Raw genomic sequence first — 18,773 nt, 5'->3', positions numbered from 1 at the left:
GCTGGAGTGCAGTGGCGTGATCTCAGCTCACTGCAACCTCCACCTCCTGGGTTCAAGCGATTCTCCTGTTCAAGCGATTCTCCTGCCTCAGCCTCCTGAGTAGCTGGGATTACAGGCATGCGCCGCCACCACACCCGGCTAATTTTTGTATTTTTAGTAGAGACGGTGTTTCGCCATGTTGGCCAAGTTGGTCTCCAATTCCTGACCTCAGGTGATCCACCTGCCTCGGCCTCCCAAAGTGCTGGGATTACAGGCATGAGCCACTGCGCCCGGCCTATTTTTCTTTTTTCTTTTTTTTGAGATGGAGTCTCGCTCTGTTGCCCAGGCTTGAATACAGTGGAGTGATCTCCACTCACTGTAAGTTCTGTCCCCCAGGTTCATGCCATTCTCCTGCCCAGCTAATTTTTTTGTATATTTAGTACAGACAGGGTTTCACAGTGTTTGCCAGGTTGGTCTCAATCTCCTGACCTTGTGATCCTCCTGCCTCAGCCTCCCAAAGTGCTGGGATTACAGGCGTGAGCCACGGCGCCCGGCCACCTATTCTTCTTTATGTCTTCTGTAGCTCATGAAAGTATTTGGACTGTCTCTCCCCATAATTAATAGGATTTTACTTCTATTTCATTTTCTAGGCATAAAAATGCTATTGATTTTAGTGAATCTACCAGATAGCAAGGAATTTCAGATTTTTTTTTTTTCTTTTTTCTTTTGGGGACAGGGTCTTACTCTGTCGCCCAGGCTGGAGTGCAGTGGTATTAACTTAGCTTACTACAACCTCCATCTCCCAGGTTCAAGCAATTCTCAGCCTCCTGAGTAGCTGGGTTACAGGTGCCCACCACCACACCTGGCTAGTTTTTGTATTTTTAGTAGAGACGGGGTTTCACTATGTTGGCCAGGCTGGTCCCAAACTCCTGGCCTTAAGTGATCCACCCACCTCGGCCTCACAGAGTGTTGGGATTACACTTGTGTTGGGTGGCATGAGCCACCGTGCCTGGCCAACTTTTAGATCTTTTATTTTTGAGATGGAGTCTCACTCTGTCGCCTAGGCTGGAGTGCAATGGCATGATCTCAGCTCACTGTAACCTCCGCCTCCCGGGTTCAGGTGATTCTCCTGTCTTGGCCTCCCAAGTAGCTAGGATTACAGGTGCATGCTGCCATACCTGGCTAATTTTTTGTATGTTAGTAGAGATGGGGTTTCACCGTGTTTCCCAGGCTGGTCTCAAACTCCTGAGCTCAGGCAATCCACCCACCTCAGCCTCCCAAAGTGCTGGGATTATAGGCGTGAGCCACCACACCGGGCCTAGATCTTTTATGAAATTGGGAAGGTTTTTGGGTGAGCCCTTGGATTAGCTGGGTGTGCACTCATCTGTCAAATGCAAGGGAGTTCCCGAGGAGGGCTGGGTGAGGCAGGGCTGGACAGGGCTCTCCACACTTGGAAAAGGGTGAGCTATAACACAGGCCGGGGGCTCGGAGGCCACTGCCCACAGAGGACCAGGGCCTCAGCCCTTCCCCGAGGCCCCTCGTGATCTGCAAAACTGGAAGACTGTCCCTGGAAGGCCACTGTGAAGCAGTGAGCTCCCTCACCCAGAAGAAGTGGCCTTCTGCCTCCATTATTCACCAGCTACTCAGTATTTGAGGCCACTGACTTGTGTCTCCTTAGCAAAGCTCCAAGGATATGCTAAAGAGAATGCTGGTAACCTGCTGTCAACAGTGCTCTCTAGCTTCTCACTACCGGCATCAGAGTATCACATCACTACGTAGACAGTGCCATCCTGTGGGGTGCCTGGGGGCCACTGCATCATCTGATGGCAAAGTGCTCCCAACTATACTCTCTTATTGGGTTCTCCCCTCAGCCTTCTGACTCTGGGCCAGGATGATTAGTACTGGTTATTAGTGAAGAAACTGAGGCTCAGAGGGACTAAGCTGCCTGCCCAGGGTCACAAAGGATTAGCAGCAGAGCTAGCTCCAAACCACACTGTCTCCGGCATGGGATAGTGACCTGGGTTAGGTCCCCAGGACAACTCCTCAGTGCCCTCTGGAACTGCAGGGGTATACGGCAGGGCTCTTGTCTCTTTGCACCTTCTGTGAGTGTAGCCGCTCCATTCTCAGGTCCATGGCCTCAGGCCACCTGCTGGTACCATCATCAGCCACTGTAGCCTGAAAGGGCAACTCCTGGCCCCGGGCTCCAGCCTGGGCCTTACCCGGGCATCACTGAGAACAGCGTCTCCTTCCACTTGTATGCAGAGCTTCTTCGGTTCCGAGTTACCACCACGTGTTCAGGGGATGCGTGAACCCGGACCGGAGGGTTCTTGAAGGTCACTTCGATCCATGAGAACCCAGCCTTCTCCCTCTCATACTGGCCAGTCACCTCAACCCCTGGGAAGACCAGACCAGAGAGGTCAAAGTTGGGCCCCAGCCAGGGCTGACACCGACCTGCACAGGGAGTCCTCCCTGATCACAGCCCCTGGAGTTCCGCAGCAGCTCCCTCCCTCATCAGGAGGGGCGTCCCTTTCTCAGCACTCCTTCACACTGGGGGCTGGCTCGCACAATCTCTCCACTCACCCCTGGTGTCTATGGCTTTGGAGGGGCCCCTAAATCCTCAGCGATGGCCACCCTCAGATAAGGCCTTTGAGAATTAACTTGTCTCCAGTCAACAAGCCTTCAGAATGCCCTACGGAGCGCCTGGCCCTGAGCTAGATGCCGCAGCCAAGGGTAAGATGGAGAATCGGTGCTCCTTGCCCTCAGGAAAGACACTCCCAGGGCTGAGTGGGGAAGTGGGAGGCCACATGCATCTGAGGAATGAGAAAGCCATGGATGTCCTTTGGCTTTGAGCGGGGCTGGGCGGCGGGGGCGTGAGCATCGCTGAGTGGAGTGTGTCTCCAAGTCTGGTTCAGGAATGAAGGGGCGGGGCCCAGCCAGCACCCCTGTCTCTTCCTGCCATTCTCATCCACACCTTCTAGGGTCTCATGTTTTGGGGCTCTGTATCTGCAGGCACTAACTCCTCCATGTGGGACATCTTCGTGCTGGTCTGTGTGCGCCCGCCAGGGCTCTGCCATCCCTATGTGACCCCAGGAAGCTCCCTGGACCCTTGCCCCACCCTGGCTCCTCCTCTAGGCTCACCTCCACATGGCTGCCATGCTTATCTGTGCCTAGGCCACCCACACCTGCACACAAGGTGCCCAGTGGAAGGTCCCTGGGGTGGCTGTGTGAGTGTGTGCCCATGCCAGGGCTTGGAGGCAGGACCATGCTATGATCTGGGAGGGGCCTGCCTGCACGCACTGTGTGTGTCTCTGTGGGCAGGTGGTGGGTGTGTGTCGGTGGTGTCTGGGTCTCTCTGGGTGTGCCCCTCTCACCTTGCTCAGCGTCTGAGAGCAGGTTCATTGGCCCCTGGTGGTGTCTGGGGTCCACACAGAGCCGCTCCACGCTTTGCCCAGGCAGTGGCAGGATGGCGGAGGGAGCCTGTATGGGGGCTGGGACAGCCGGGGCACGGCTCCTGGAGCAGGAAGGGCAGGCTGGGGGCAAGGATGCGGAAGGGGGCCAAGGGGGCTGGGAACTTACCTGGGGTTTGGGCTGTCACGGTTGTTTCTAAAAGAAGAAAAAGTCTGGGTTTAGGCAGCCCCTTCCTAAGGAGTGGGAGGTTGAGGGAAGGAGTAGTGACTAGGTGTGGCCGGGTTCCCTCTCTACTTCAACATCAAGACGCTCACGTGACAGGTCACTCCCCTCCCAGGATCTCCCTGTTACGACAGGGCCTCTGGCCTTGGGGGCACCTTTGATTTTGGTATTCATGACGTGAGACACAGCTGGATCAGGATTTGAGGTGGCTGGTGGTGCTGAAGCAGGCGTCAGGGCAGGAACAGCAGGAAACAGAAAGGGAGCAGGGAGACCGTCAGGAGGCGAGCAACCAGCGGCGCAGCCACCGCTGCCACCAAGCTCCAGCCCCCCATCCTGCCACACATACACTCCACCTAGAATGGCCTTTGTCACGGGAGATTTTCAAACAGAAGGGCGTGCTGTCAGGGATGGGTCCAGCTGGCTCTGCAGCGTTCGAGCGCAGATTTGGGGACCAGAAACAGTTCAAGGGACCTCTGTTGACTTTCTGAACGGAGGAAGCCTGCCCTTCCTAGAAGGTTTCCTCATGAGTCAGCCTCTGGAGCATAGTGGATCCTACTCAGTGAAAGTAAAGGACAGGGGAAGTCCTGCCTTGGGGAGGGGAGGCCTGATGTCCGTACAAGGGGTAGTGGGGAGAGGGGCCTTCAGAGGGAGGAAACTGGCAAGAACTGCTCCAAAGAGCGCTGTGACGTGCACACTTGGCCAGTCTCTGCCCCTCTTAGGGCCTAGGGTCCCCTCTGAACAAGGAGTGTGGGAGAGGCTGCTCCGTCACAGCCTGTGGTCTGACAACCTCAGGGCAGCTGAAGGACCTGGGAGAGCTCGCACCTGAGATGAGACGCTGAGGACTGGGCATGGGGCAGCTGCAGAGAGCTGGGAAGGTGAGGACAGCCTCCTTAGGAAATGCACTCCCACCCCGGCCCCAGTAAATGATCCCAGGTTGAACTGACCCACAATTACTTCACATCGTGCTCTCATCAGCCATCCCTGGCCTGGCCTGTGGTGCGTGCTTTACCCCACCCCCCTCTGTGGGGCAGGCTGAAGGACCACCATGAGGAAACTGAGGCTCTCACAGGACCGGAAGGCAGCTTACAGATGGCCAGACGGCGGAAGGGGCGGAGAGCAGCACGGTCAGGAGAAACAGCAGGTCCTGGGCGTCCATATTGCACCGGGCTGAGAACCCCGGGTCCGAAATTCCACAGGGAGCCAGCAGCTCCAGCTTTGGAGAAGTTGACAGATGCAGTCTTCTCTCAGGTGGGGTGTGGGTCCTCACAGCCAGGGCTTGAGATCCACCCACGAGTGGGTGCAGAGAGGGCAACTACGTCCCCTCTCCCCACACCCGGCCAACTCAGGGAGCCTCTCCCCCCACAGCTGGGAGATAATCAATGCTGGAACAATAATGCACCCCCCTCGAACTCCGCCCCCCCGGGGATGTGGCAGAAACCCTCAAACTACCTTGTCTACTCAATCCTCTTCTTGGAGAAAAGGAAGCCTCTGTGTGGTCAAGTCCTAATCAGATACAACTGAACTGAGGCCCGAGGGCTGTCACCAGCCAGAGGAGCTGGGCAAGGCACTCCCCTCCATAGCCAGGACCGAGCCCAGTCTGTCAATCTCCCCTCCCCCAACCTCCTACTTTTTCACCTGGTTTTGGCATTTTTGCTCCCTGGAGATAATATCTGGTGAAAGTGGAACCTGGAAATCAGTGGGACCTGGGTTTGCATCTTGCACCCACCTTCCTGTGGCCCCACTTGGATGGGGACTGTATTCCTAGTGCTGGGGACAGGGCCTGAGGAGCAGCCAATATTTGAATGCACAGGTGACTAAATGCACCAGCGTGCTGGGTCAGACTATGCTGCCTCCTGGCAGCAGGGCTGGGCTGCAGAGGCCTGGGCAGACCTGGGCCCTGGCCAGCAACCTCACAGGGCTGGTGCCCTGGACCCTGTGTTAGCAGACCACCACCCAGCACAGCCTTTGAGGATGTTCGCTGCTTACCTGAGTGGACATTCCTGTTTCTACTTTCTGGATGAAACAGAGAGAGAGACAGACAGACAGACAGAGACACAGACAGACACTGTCAGGGTGGTTTTCATCAATTCGAAGCGCTTGTGTTTTATCTTGCTACCCAATCCTGGACTATATCGTAGGTGCAATGAATTTGGGGAGATAGGAGACCCGGCTTCACTTTCCTCATCAGTGAATAGGCTGAATCTCCCAGGGGGAGTCTGTTGGGGACACGGTTGGGGTCTTGGTCAGGATGTAGGGAAGAGTTGGGAGAATGCTGGGTCCAAACTCTGCTACCTGGGAGGCTGAGATCTCAACCCCACACCCACCGCCTTCCATGGGCTTCTCAGCAACTTGAGACTGCTCCTGGTCTTCGGGTTTGGTGACTACCATAGATGTGAGAGGCGTGACAAAGCTGTAGGCAAGTGATAAATTCAGCGCTCGGGTCCGGAGGGCCTGCTGATCAGCGTCAGATGCGGAGACACTGTAGGTGAAGGACATCAGAGCTCAGGAGGTCCCTGAATTCGGAAACAGATTTTCCATCCAGCCCCTTCTAGGGAGGTCCCTCTGGGAGCATCTGGAGCTTGGACATGATACCAAGCCCCCCCTCTCTCCACGCTTAGGTGCTGTCCCGTGCCACCGGTGCCTGCCCCCTACCGACAGGCTTAGGGAGGTGCTGATGCGCTCACGTTTGCTCCAGCAGCTGCTGGATAGTCAGGTATGCCCAGAGCCTCTCCATGAAGTTGTGGAAGATATACTTGGGGCTCTGGAACTCCGCCTCCTGCTGTGCCACGCTGGACTCGGTTTGAAAAGTGATGTCCTGCGTAGGCTGGAAAGAGGGGCCCAGCCAGGGCAGGAACAGTGAGGGCCGGACATCTGCATCTGGCCTGGCACTTCCGAGCTCTTCCATGATTGGAGCTGGGGCAGGTCCCACACACTGACTGTGGGGACTGCATTTCCTTTGAGTGGGGGTAAGGAGGGGGCTTAGGGGTGTAAGGGGCTCAGTCACAGAGCATACAGGGATGAGATGGAGGTGAAGATAAAAGGTAACAAAGTAGCCCAGGTGCAACAAGGCAGGCATGGCGCCAGGACTCAGATCAGCCAAACCTCTGGAAGAAAGGGATGGGAACCTCAGGCCAGTGTAGAAACAGCAGCGGGAAGGATTTGCAAGTGAAGTGTGGAGCAGGAAGGGTTCCTAGCTACAGCCTGCCCTGACCCTAAAGGTGGGGGAAAGGGACAGGGAGGGAAGGACCTTCCCGGGGCTCAGAGGCAGAGTTGAGAACAGAAGGCAGATGTCGTGGCTCCGGGTCTGGGGCTCCATCCACCCCAACGGCTGTCCCTGTGGAAGCAGGCCCCTCTGCGGCTGGCCACTGTGGGACCCTGACAGGGAAGCGTGCACCCAAGCTCTGTGTGAACCCGCTCCCTCTCTCTCAGGGAGGGGCCTGTGGTCTCAGACTCACCCAGCTTGCTGCCTGGGAAATGGGCTCCTAAGGCAGAGGAATCCCAGGCCTCTCCCACCAGAGCTCCCCGAGTGGCCAAGAGACCGTTTCACAATGTGGATCAGATCTCTGCCTCTACTCCCACTGGAACAGCCTGTCTCTCACCCTGGCTGGCTTTCCACAGCTTCGGCACACACAGGCTACCTGCATGGATTTTGCCCCATCCACACATACAGCTACTTAATTGATATTTTTCCTTAAATGAACTTTAAGTAGGTTAACAAGTTTTACTTGGCTTTACACCCATAAAATCTTGGATCTGGGCCGGGCGCAGTGGCTCACGCCTGTAATCCCAGCACTCTGGGAGGCCAAGGTGGGCGGATCACAAGGTCAGGAGATCAAGACCATCCTGGCTAACATGGTGAAGCCCCCGTCCCTACTAAAAATACAAAAAGTTAGCCGGGCGCGGTCGTGGGCGCCTGTAGTCCCAGCTACTCGGGAGGCTGAGGCAGAAGAGTGGCTTGAACCTGGGAGGTGGAGCTTGCAGTGAGCGGAGATCGCACCACTGCACTCCAGCCTGGATGACAGAGCGAGACTCTGTCTCAAAAAAAAAAAAAAAAAAAAGAAAGAAAGAAAAAAAAGAAAACTTAGGTCTGAGGTTCAGGTCATATTTTTCAGAATACACATTAAAATAAGTAAATAACTACTAAAACAAAGCCATGTCTGTCTGTGAACTCCCTGAATCACCTTGGGTTCTGCACTGTGGAATCCACGGCCTCCAATCTAAATCAGCTGCGGACATGTATGGCGTGCTTACCCTGGACGTCAATCACAGTGACTTTATGAGGGGGGCAGTGACTTATTCCCATGTTTACATAGGAGGAAACTGCGGTACATGGAGATTAAGTGACTTCTCCATGTCTCCCATCTGGGAGGTGGCAGAGCTGGGTTTGAAGCCAGGCAGGGTGGCCACACAGCTTGTACCAACAGTCATGACACTTGGGGACTTGTCCTGAGACAAGGCCATGGGCCCCCAACGCCCACTGCTATTCTCTTCACACACACTGCCCTCATGCCACAGGGGCCTCACATATTCCTCCACTGCCCCATCTGGACTCTTCCCACCTCCTACTTATCCCTTAGTCTCTGCTGGGCCTCCTCCAGGAAACCCTCCCTGATCCCCAGGCCAGGCTGGGGCTCCTACTGCTGCTCCCCTGAGTCTGGGGTTAGATCCCAGCCTGTAGCTCGTTTGTGTGATGATATGTCCTTGGGCTGTCTCTCCCATGAGGGCACGGAGGGGTCCACCTCACTCACCGCTGCACCCCAGGGCTGGTGCTCAGTTTCTCTTTGTGGAATGACAGGGGGTCCCTGGAAGGAGGCAGGGAAGGCTGGGCAAGGACAGGGTGCCACGTAGCAAGCTGGGCTCTTGGCCCGGTTGCAGTGGGGCCCAGGGCAAGCTGTCTGCCCTGCCTGGAGCTCAGTCTGCTCATCTGTGAAATAGGAGCAGCCCTCCCCTGTCCAACTGCAACCTGAGAGGGCTGGTACCAGGACAGGAGGGGATGACAACTAGGGAGGAATCCCTGCCCTCACCTGCGCTCACAGGTGCACACACCAGTTGCCGAGGGCCTGTGTGTGCTGGGCACAGCACAGGTGGTCTCATGAGAATCACTCCATTTTCTCATTGAATCCTTGCCATGCCCCTGTGTCATCCACAGGCAGCAGAGGGGAAAGCTGGAGCGGGGCAGGTCTGGGATTGGAGCCCAGCCCCTCCGGATGCAGAGGTGGAGGCTGCCCTTCCCCTCCAGGGTGGCTTTGGCCACACTCACCAGCTTCCCACTGACTGTGGCTGTGAGCACGTCAGGCCCCTGGTCCTGGAGCTTCCCAGCCACCACCATCTCTGAGCCCTTGAAGAGGAGCCGGAAGTTGTTCTGAGTGATCTCCTCCACGGCATTGCTTGGGTACTCGAAGGTCACTGCTGTCAGCAGTGGGTTGGCCACTTCCTGGTAGAAGTCCTGCAGAGTTGGGGGTGTCATAAAGGCCAGGCTGGGTCTGCCCACTTCTCTGTGCAGCCCACCTGGGGCATGCTGGCACCTGGAGCTGCAGGGCAGAGTCCGAGTCCTCATGGATGCGCCGGGCCAGGCCACCGTTGTCCAGTGCCAGCTTCTCTAGGAAGGCATAGCTGACGTCGAAGCCGAAGCCCAAGCAGAAGAGGCTGTACCGGCCACTTACAGCTTCCCGCACGTTTTTCTGGATGCTCCTGGGGTTAGTCTCCCCTGGACCCAGGGGTTTGGGATGAGGGTGAGAAAACAGTGATTTGCTTGATGAATAGTTCTGGAACCTCAGAGCCGAGGGGCCTCAGTAACTCCCTCTCCCTGCCCAGGTCCCACAGCAAGCCCAGGTGCAGCCCCAGCCGCCTCCCCATGCAGCGTGTCCTGGAGTCGCGGGCAGGGCCCTCACCCACGGTGGGGTCGCCATCGGTGAGCAGGATGATGAGCGAGACGCTCCCGTCGGGCAGCCGCTCCTCCTGGTTGCTGCTGTCCAGCAACTGCACAGCCATCAGCATCGCATCATTGATGTTGGTCCCTGAGGAGCACGCACTCTCAAGGTGGCCCCCAGCCAGGAGCCCTGGAAGCCCCCACCCTGCAGGGCCACAGAAGAACTTACCTCCCAGGGCCTGGATGCCGGCAGCGAAGCTCCTGGCCTTGTTCACGTTCTCGGCTGAGGCTGGCACCAGTGATGGCCTCCACTGAGTTGCTTCTGTACTGAAGACGATGAGGTTGAACTGGTCTCTGGGGCTGAGGTCATCCAGGATCTTGATTAGGGCTTCCCGGGTCTGGTCAGGGAGAGGAAATACTGCTTCAGAAGGGCTCCCTGAGGGCTCGTGTGCCCTTGGGCTGGCATCCTTGGACTCCTGTCTCAGGCGTGAGGTCATGGTATCGGCTCTAGGAACAGGGGCTGCTCGAGGCTCTGGCCAACCTTGGCTCCTGAGAGCCACCTGCCCCACGGCGCCAAAAGGTGAAGGAAGGGGGTCTGCCTGTCGGACCACAGCTGACAGCATGAAGGGCCTGGGAGTTCTCAGGGCCCTGTCCTGGGCCATAGGACCTACCTGTTGGATTTTCCTGCCACTCATGGAGCCGCTCTTGTCAATGACAAAGACCACATTCTTGGGCATTGTGGTTAGGCCCTCGGGGGCAAAGTAGTGTACAAAGTAGCCATTCTCGATCTGTGACCAGAGTAAGACCCACCCAGGCCATCAGAGCTATGATCGTGCCCTATCCCCATTCAGCCCCCTTACCCCAAATTCTTGGGTTTCTGTGCTCTGTTCCAATCCCATTTCCATCCCACTGCTAACCTCCCCAAAACCTTGCCCTCTTCAGGGCCCAGACCAGCCCCTTTCTTGCAGAAGCCTTCCCTGCTCATGCATAGCCCACTAGAACTCTCCCTGCAACTTTTCCTTCTGTTTGTTTTAGTATTTCAGATGGCTTATACTAAAAAGTTCAGACATCATAAACCTGACAACCATCAAAAGAGGGAGGACTTCAAAACCATGGAGTAAAAGGGAAGTATAATAACAATGGCAGAAATGGCTGGGCGTGATGAATCACGCCTGTAATTCCAGCACTTTGGGAGGCTTAGGTGGGAGGATCACTTGAGCCCAGGAATTCAACACCAGCCTGGGCAACCTTGTCTCTACCGGGAAAAAAAAAAAAAAAAAAAAAAAAAAATTAGCCAGGTATGGTGTTGCATGCCTGTAGTCCCAGCTACTAGGGAGGCTGAGGCAGGAGGATCTTTTGAACCTGGAAGCTTGAAGGTGCAGTGAGCCATGATCGCACCAAAATACAACAACAATAATAATGCCAGAAACGAGTGTGAAAGAAACTACTGCAAATGTGCGTAAAACTGAGTTGTGAGCCCCCCAGCAGCAGAGGCAAAGAGGGAAACCCCACAGGGCAGATCTTCTCAGAGACAAACCTTTTCTGCCTGGGAAAGGGAATAGTTTCAGGGACAACACAACTAAATCACGTGTTTTCTGTCTGTGCCGGTCCCTGGTGTACACTGCTAAGTAAGGGTGGTTCTTTTCCTCTTCTAAAACACCCAAGCTCAGGCCCTTGCGGGTGGACAGACCTCCAGGCTGCTCTGCTCTTGCCTGGAGTCCACCCACCTGAATGGTGCCCCCGGAGACGGCCCGGTCCACATCATAGCGGATGATGAGGTGGCCGTCCAGGACTGTTTCTTGCTGCTCTGGGGACTTTTGCTGCTGGGAGAGCGTTGGCTTGAACTGGATGTGAGCCTGGAGGAATAATCTGGGCTGAAGTTGGGAGGAACAGCAAAGCCAGGCCAACAACACCCTCTACCCAGTCCATATACTGGGAAATGAGAATTCCAGGATGTAGCCTTGGGTCCGTATTCCAGGGCACCTCCTTTCAGGCTGAGTTATTGATAGGCCACTTTCACATACGGGAGGGGTGTGATGGTGTGATGAGCGCCCTGTTCCTGGAGTTGTGCAAGCAGAGGCTGTTCCAGGATGTGTGCGGTCCAACCATCTCCTCCTCTCCACTTGGCCCCAGGACCCTCACATCAGTCTGTTCTCCAACCCCTTCCCAGACAGATCTCAGGGCTCATACGAGGACACCACAGTCCTTCTCTAGGCTTTGCCCTTCCCATCTGCCAAATGACAGCAAGGACGCAGAGATCTCAAGAGCCTCTCCAGCTCACACCTCACTGGACGGAGAGCCCATCCAGCTCTCTGGAAATCCAGGCTTATAGGGCTGGCCTGAAGGCAGGTTCCTTGGTACCCTTGCCTGCTGACCACAACAGACCCACCTTGGTCTTATTCTGCGAGGTGGTGAGGGCGTCTACCAGCTGGTTGGTCATGAAGGTGCTCTCTGTCTCCAGGAAGCTGATGCCCTGGGGCTCGAAGATATGAATGTCCATCTGGAGGCAAGAGGTGGGTCCCTGGGTCAGCCAGGAGCCTGGGTTGGGGCTCACACGGGGCCCAGGGGCAAAGAGGGGCCGTCCTCAGCAGGGCAAGGGTCATGCAGGAGGCATCCCCGGAAGAGGCAGCAGCAGGTACCTGCAGATGCTTGACCAGCTGCTGGGGCCGTACTTTCAGCAGCAGCTCATACACCCCCAGACACCGCTTGAGCAGTTCCTCATAGACCAGCTCAAAGGTGATCTTGGCATTGGGAGCCACACTGACAGACACCTGGAACTGCTCCATGTTTCTCCCGGTGGCCCTGGGGGAGAAGGGCATCAGGCCTGCCCCTCCAGGACAGGTGGGGTAAGGCTGGTGGAGGTGGGGGCAGGGTTAAGGGCCAAAGGCAGGGTGGCCTATGTTTAGACCCTCTCCGCTGAAGCTGCCCCCTGCCAGCTCACTTGACGAGTCCAGCACTCTTTCCCTTGGCCGCTGCTGCGCTGTACTGCGCCTGGGCTTCGGCCTTCTCCTTGATGATCCCTGGGTAGGTCATGCCATCGATGATCCTGGGGGCAGAAGGGTGGGAGTTGTTGAGAGCCTGGTGCGAGGGTCCCATTCCACTCCTGCCTCCTCCAGAGAGCCTTTCTGGACTTGGTGTGCCTCTTGACACAGTGACTCCCATCTTTGCCTGAGCCCAGGGCCATTTATTATGCATCTACTGCATACAAGACTCTGCACGGGGCACTCTGCAAAGTGCGCCAGGCCTCTAGCTCCCAGAGGTGTGTACGGTAACAGTAAACATTCATTTTATAGAAGGGACGAAGGGGAGGCTGCAGAGGGGCAGGGCCAGGCTAAGTCCTGCCTTCTCTCCACCTGTCCAGTCTGGCCCAACTGGCCCACATTCCCACCTGCCCCTTCCACTTCACGGACCATTCCAGGGGAACCAGCTCATCACCAGCAAGAGCTCTCTGAGTCACACTTGTTCCCAGCCCTGCATGCAGCCATGTGGGGCCAGGACTGAGGAGGAAGGAGATGCAGGGCTGGAGGGTCTGAGCCCTTCCGCCTACAGCAGTCTCCCCCTTCCCTCCCATAAGAGGCAGGCACCCTGCAGGTAGGCTGGCATATCTGGAAGGAGGTTTTGGACAACTGGTGGACGGGACTCCTGAGTGTGTGGACACACTCCTAGCAGCCATCCTTTGGGGGCTGAGAAAGAATGGCCCAGGACGTTTCTCAGGGAGGAAAATGACTTCCCCAGAGCCTCCTTGTGGGGTAAGGAGGGATGTGACTGGTCAACTTCACCTGCTCCATCTGTGGGTGGTATGGGAGTGTGGGAGTGTGTGGCGGCGGGCAGGAGGGGGAGCAGCCAGGATGTCAGGACTATGCGTCCCTCCTGCCTGATCTTCCTGGTTATAATTTAACTCCAGCCCCAGATGGGGCTGGTGAGTGGGCAGCGGCGCTTCTCCTCCTGGGTAGGCAGTGCTTGATCTCTCCAGATGCCCGGCTGCGGCTCCTGGCCAGGTCAGGGAGCAGGGAACCTGCTCTCTGCTCCCCTAACTCATGCAGCAACAGGATCGGGGTCCAGAGAATGCAAGTGACAGTCCTGGGCTCTCAGCAGATGCAACGGGCCTGGACCTGGCAACTGCTGACCCTGGCATCCATGTCGAAGGCTGACACAGCCCACAGGGCTTGCACTGCAAGCTGGGCAGCATAGGCCCGGGCTCTGGGTTAGGAAAAGTAGGGGCTGCTGTGGCGTGAGGGATGCGTGGGGCCTGAGGGAGGAGACCAGCCCCCACTGCAGTTTTCCAGAGGCCCCAGTGTGGACCCTGCATGAGAGACACTCCCTCTCTGCCCCACCATCGCCCTCTCTGTTCCTGGGAAAAGCCTTACTCTTGTCCTAAATCACAGCTTTTCCTGGCAGCAAGGGACAGACAGCGTCCTGCTGCATTTAGTAAACATTACAAAACTGAGTTGGGAAGGGTAGGCGAGGGTGGCAGAGGACAAAGTAAGGACCACCACTGGCTCAGAGTTCAGAGAAACCTCAGGCGTCTCTCATGCAGCCTGAGCAAAAGTGTCCTCTGCAGGATCCCAGCTTGGGGCATAACGAGGAGAATCCTCCTCAAGCCACTCTCCACTGTGGGGAAGCCAAGGATCTAGGAGGTTTTCTGTACTTTGAGCTGGAATGTGCATCTTGGTGACTCCCTCTTGCCTGGTTTGGCCTCAGGAGGCCTCAAGTCTGTGCTCCTCAAAGGCAAAGCCACAAAGGTGCTGTGGTTCTCTGCCTGCCACCTGGACAACACTTAGGGATGATGAATGGCCGGATGGAGGGAAGGACGGGGGTATCTTTGAGAATAAGTCCCTTGGCGAGTCCCTGTTCCCTGTGTGCCCCCCAGGTGCAGGGTGTACTCCTGAAGATGTACACCCTGGCATGCCTCACTTCAAGAAGAGGGTTTGCTGGCACAGAGCAGATGGAGTCATAGCACTGTGGGGTGTGGAGAGGGGAGGAAGGTGGGCAGACACCTACATGGAGAAGTTGGTGATGAAGGCTTTCTTGGGCAGCTCCATCTGGAAGGTGGCCTCCTGCACAGTACTGGCCCTATTGACCACTCGGCTGGTGACGACCGTGTGGGCAAATCGGGATGAGACCCTGGAGTCCACGGTGAGGCTGTAGATGTCGATACCATTCTGGACCAGCAAAGAAGGGGAGTTGCAGGGTTTCAATGCCACCTCAGCTCAGGGTGACACTCTTCAAGAGTCGGCCCTGACTCTGGCTCCAGACCAAACCCTGGCCCCCAGTCTGACTAAGCCACTGACCAGGCCTCAGGCTGAACCCAGTGAGGCATCTCCTATGTGAACATTTGTCTCAGGTAAGAGGTAGCTGTGTGCTTCATTCCCCACCCTATGGCACCACAGGGCAGGGGTCGCGTCCTTCTTGATCTATGGGGGCCCAGAGCACCCCTTGGAGAAGAACAAGCATGCAGGGAGTGGAGCTGGTGAAGCCGGGGCCAGTGTCTGGGAGGGGCATCACACACTCAGCCTTTGGCAGGGGTGAGAGCCCTGGTGGGGTCAGGGAGCTTTGCACGCTGGCTTAGCTTTGCCCAGAAAAAGGGCAGTGACCAGGTCCTTTGATTTCTGGAGACTTTGGCCTCTGTGGCAACAGGAAAGCTCCCATCAGTCTCCTACCAGGAAGCCCTGGGAGCTGGGAGAATTCGGCGGTAGACTAGAGTCTGGTCTCTAAGAGTTGGGAATCTTCCTCTCTGCTCTGCAGTGGACCCTCCCCAACTCACCGCCTCTTCTGCAGGGCACTCCCTAGCATGTGCCATTTGCCTTGAGGCCTGTGTCCCCCGAGGAGGGGCACATGGGCACCTCTTACCTGCTTGTGTGTGACACGCTCACGCGCACCAGCTCTGCTCGGCTGCATGCGGCTACCTGAATGCAGTTTGGCACAGAGGTGCCAAGTGGCTTGTTTACGCGCTTGGGTATTTGCTCTGCGACAGGCACTGTCCTAAGCACTTCATAGATACAACGGGTTTGGTTTTCACAACCACTACTCTCTGAATAGGTTCTAGTATTACCCTGTTTTACAGATGAGGAAACTGAGACATAGACAGAATAAATCACTCCCCTGAGGTCACTTACTAGAAAGCGGTAGAACCAGGCTCATAAAACTGTATTTCCTCATTTGCAAAATGGAAATGATTGGATCATCCCCTCTATTAGGTGGGAGAATACCAGTAAGGCCCTTGGGGTAGTGCCTGGCGGGAGGTCTGCACCATTTTTTGGCACACACACTGATGCACACGCACTCGCGCTGGACACACTCGCACATGCGGAGGCTCTTCCCTACTTCCCAGGCGTTCGCTCATCCCCCAGCTCACGCCACACCCATGGACACTGGCTACCTTTTGGGCGGTGGTGGTCTGGTGGATGGCCAGCAGTGAAAGCAGGACCAGAACTCTGCTGCAGGTACGGACAGGCCCTGGGGGCTTCATCGTGGCTCCAGTGTCTGCCAGGAGGCTTCTGAACTTGAGAGCAAGTGGGGAATGGATTAGTAACTTGTTTGCTGCCCCACCCACATGGGGGCAGGTTCTGGGAAATTGGCATCTACAAGCCAAAAACCACAGTGGCCTCAGATAAGCAAATGACGAATGTCCCGTGGACCTTGGCTGGGGGCAGGAATGTATACTAAAGAAAGGTATGCTCAGGTTGGAGTGGGGGTAGGTGCCCCTTCTGAAAGGTGCGAAACCTTCACCAGGACCCTTCACACCAGGCATTCCACCAAGCTCCACAGGGCTGGGAGGGAACTGACAGTGAAGATGTCAGTCTGCTCTCCGTTAAGTCCAGCCTGGGGAGAAACGGGGATGGTGGGGAAGACTAGGGCTACAGGGCTACCCTAGTGGCTTCGCAGAGGAAGGGGGCTTGGCCACCAGGTAAGTGTGACTGGCTGATGGGAGGGCCCAAAGGCATGGAGTGACGCTGGGAGGTGTCTGTGTGGGGCAAGATCTAGAGTCAGGACAGATACGCTGTATTTCTGGTGAGAGGTGCTGGCACGGGGCGCCTCCTTCTCTCTCCGGAGGTCCCAGGCTGCTGTTTGGGTGCCATTAATCTAGCCAGGGCTTTAGGTTCAACCCCAGCAAGGCTCCCAAAACAAGAATGGCCATTAGGCAATACAACTGAGTCATAAAGCTGCCACATCCTGCGGCACGGAGGTCTCCACATGGGGAGTTTATTGACGGGAGAGCAGAAAACAGAGCTGACAGTGCCAGCAGCTCCGAGGGGTGACTGGGGTGGCGTCCGGTGGAGCGGGGGGAGCCCAGGAATTGCCGGTTGAGAGAGGACAGAATGCCATTATCGTGAGCGGTGTGATGCTGCTGCAGCCCAGACTCAGGGGAGTGCTGCCCAAGGGCCTGAGGTGGGTCCCAGCCTTACTAAAGTTGAAGCACTCTGCTCCTTGTAAAGTGGGATTGAGTGAGAACATATTATGCTCTCCGGGTGCCGCTGGGGTTGGCGTTCCCTCATGGCTCTGCAGAAGCCAGCTCCTGAATCTGTGTCCACACATGGGTAAAGATGAGTCATAAAAATGTGGCCAGGTGCCAAGTCCTGGATCGGGGAAGGATGGCTCTGTGGCACCAGCTCTGAGGGGGGCCACCTGCCTTGGGGACCTATGGGGGGTCTTGGGGCAGCCAGTGACTTCCAGAGGCTGGGGAGGGTTTTCTCTACCACTCCTGTCTCCATGAGAGGTACTGGCAGGCCTGGGGCGAGGGTGCCATAGACTGGAGCTATTTCTACAGCTGCAAAGACGACGCTCCCCTTCCTTAGCATGACTGGCCAGAAGCCTCGTCTCTGCGCACGTCTCCACTGCTCACCTTTTTGGCTCTGGATATGATTGGGATTACACAGGGGAACACACTCCTTTCAGTGTCTGGGGGAAGAGTCTCCCCATGGGGTCCAGCAAGTAGGACCAGGCCCTTCCTCACAGCAGGTCTGCTCCCTTGGGGCACAGAGCACGGGCCCAGCCCAGACCCAGGGCTATATTAGGAGGCCATGCTGGCCGGGACTGTGGGAAAGGTTCTGGGCAGCCAGAACCTCCTGGGGCAGAAGGGCATTCCTAGCAGGCGTCAGCCCTGAGCCAGGCACCACAAGCCCAGACTCTGCCAGTCCAGCTCCGAAAGCAGCCACTGTCAGCCTGTCCATGGCCATAGTCTTGCCATCAAAACAGGACAGGCCTCTATGGGTCTTCTGAACCTGGCAGTTCCAGGCACACAGGGGACAGAGGACTGCAGAGGGAAGGGTCATGCAGGCTGAGAATCTGGTGTTCCTATGCCCCAGGCAGCCTGGTTGGAGCAGACTGTGGGAGGCTTATCCCCGCTGTTTGGAAGCGACAGTAGCTCAGGACACTGACTGCCAGAGACGAATCTCAATCTGGCTTTGTCTTGGAGGGGACAAAAGGTGGCAAGGAGGCAGTGTGAACAAACGTGCAGGGAGAGGGGTTTTGAGGTCCCTAGGTGCTGCAGAGCCTGCGGGTCCTCAGAGGCTTCTCAGCAGCTTCTGTGGAGGGCAGGGGGAGAGGTGGTCTCTGAGACCCCACCCACTTCACTCTGAGCAGTGTCATCATGGCCTGCTTTATGGAATAGGCTCCAGCTCAACTCCCCTGTGGTATAAAAGGGGACACTGAGGCTCAGAAGAGTCTGAAGTCACAGGTCAGCACTGGGTCTCCATGTCCAAGGCAGCATGTGGCAGTGGCCATAATAGCACCTGTGCTCTCCCCTGGGATCCTCCCAAATGGACATGTTCCATGTTCCCACCCTGTCCTCCCTCAATAGTGGCCAAAGCCAGGGACCCACCAACACCTTCCGACCGCCGGGGCCACACGGGCATCTTCTTTATTGGTGCTTCCAAGGTGTTGGTGCGGAGCCCTTGGTTGAAGGGCCAGGACCGTGGGGGAGGGTGGCAGCCCCAGAGACAGCAGGGGCGAGGAAGTGTTCTGGCATAAAAACGAGTTCCTGGGAAAGGCTCCCGTTTCTGAGCATTCGGGCAGCAAGGGGAGTGGTGCGCACTTCTCAGCCGAAGACACTCTTGGCGGGTCCGGCTTTGGGCTTCTCAAAGACAGTCTCGGTGCCTGTGCGGGTGCGGCTGAACACCGAGGGGGCGGCCGAGCCAGCTTGCTCTGTGGGAGGAGGCAAAGTCAGGGGCCAGCCTGGCTTCCTGGGAGGGAAGGTCCCTTATGATGGGTGCACCCTTTCCTCCTGAGTCCAGGAATACTGGATTCTCAGAAAATGATCCTTGACCGCCTCCCCCTACCAGACACACACCTGCAC

General features: G+C 56.7%; 2 protein-coding genes across 6 annotated transcripts in view; both read right to left on the bottom strand.

Moving 5' to 3' along the window:
• ITIH4 (inter-alpha-trypsin inhibitor heavy chain 4) overlaps window positions 1-18,386 on the bottom strand; it is a 20,527-nt gene extending 2,141 nt beyond the window's left edge. Inside the window, exons 1-22 of the mRNA XM_023195531.2 lie at window positions 18,300-18,386; window positions 15,858-15,975; window positions 14,480-14,640; window positions 12,420-12,524; window positions 12,118-12,280; window positions 11,868-11,978; window positions 11,206-11,334; window positions 10,150-10,266; window positions 9,708-9,876; window positions 9,501-9,626; window positions 9,135-9,316; window positions 8,870-9,055; window positions 6,294-6,433; window positions 5,934-6,088; window positions 5,596-5,622; window positions 5,245-5,295; window positions 5,059-5,112; window positions 4,697-4,822; window positions 3,765-3,827; window positions 3,556-3,582; window positions 3,351-3,467; window positions 2,199-2,373 (exon numbers count right to left, since the gene is read on the bottom strand). Of these exons, the coding sequence (XP_023051299.2) occupies window positions 2,199-2,373; window positions 3,351-3,467; window positions 3,556-3,582; window positions 3,765-3,827; window positions 4,697-4,822; window positions 5,059-5,112; window positions 5,245-5,295; window positions 5,596-5,622; window positions 5,934-6,088; window positions 6,294-6,433; window positions 8,870-9,055; window positions 9,135-9,316; window positions 9,501-9,626; window positions 9,708-9,876; window positions 10,150-10,266; window positions 11,206-11,334; window positions 11,868-11,978; window positions 12,118-12,280; window positions 12,420-12,524; window positions 14,480-14,640; window positions 15,858-15,947 (2,474 nt within the window). The 5' untranslated portion in view covers window positions 15,948-15,975; window positions 18,300-18,386. The remainder of the gene's footprint in view (window positions 1-2,198; window positions 2,374-3,350; window positions 3,468-3,555; window positions 3,583-3,764; window positions 3,828-4,696; window positions 4,823-5,058; window positions 5,113-5,244; window positions 5,296-5,595; window positions 5,623-5,933; window positions 6,089-6,293; window positions 6,434-8,869; window positions 9,056-9,134; window positions 9,317-9,500; window positions 9,627-9,707; window positions 9,877-10,149; window positions 10,267-11,205; window positions 11,335-11,867; window positions 11,979-12,117; window positions 12,281-12,419; window positions 12,525-14,479; window positions 14,641-15,857; window positions 15,976-18,299) is intronic.
• LOC111528761 (store-operated calcium entry regulator STIMATE) overlaps window positions 18,315-18,773 on the bottom strand; it is a 67,707-nt gene continuing 67,248 nt past the window's right edge. For all 5 annotated transcript variants that reach the window (XM_023195532.2, XM_023195533.1, XM_023195536.2 and 2 more), the window contains one exon: window positions 18,315-18,622. In XM_023195532.2, coding sequence (XP_023051300.2) covers window positions 18,516-18,622 — 107 coding nt within the window. In that variant the 3' untranslated portion in view covers window positions 18,315-18,515. The remainder of the gene's footprint in view (window positions 18,623-18,773) is intronic.

The sequence above is a fragment of the Piliocolobus tephrosceles genome, chromosome 2 (genome assembly GCF_002776525.5).
Source record: "Piliocolobus tephrosceles isolate RC106 chromosome 2, ASM277652v3, whole genome shotgun sequence".
Taxonomy (NCBI): Eukaryota; Metazoa; Chordata; class Mammalia; order Primates; family Cercopithecidae; genus Piliocolobus; species Piliocolobus tephrosceles.
The sequence above is the reverse complement of the archived record's forward strand: the minus strand, read 5'-3'. Positions and strand labels throughout refer to the sequence as shown.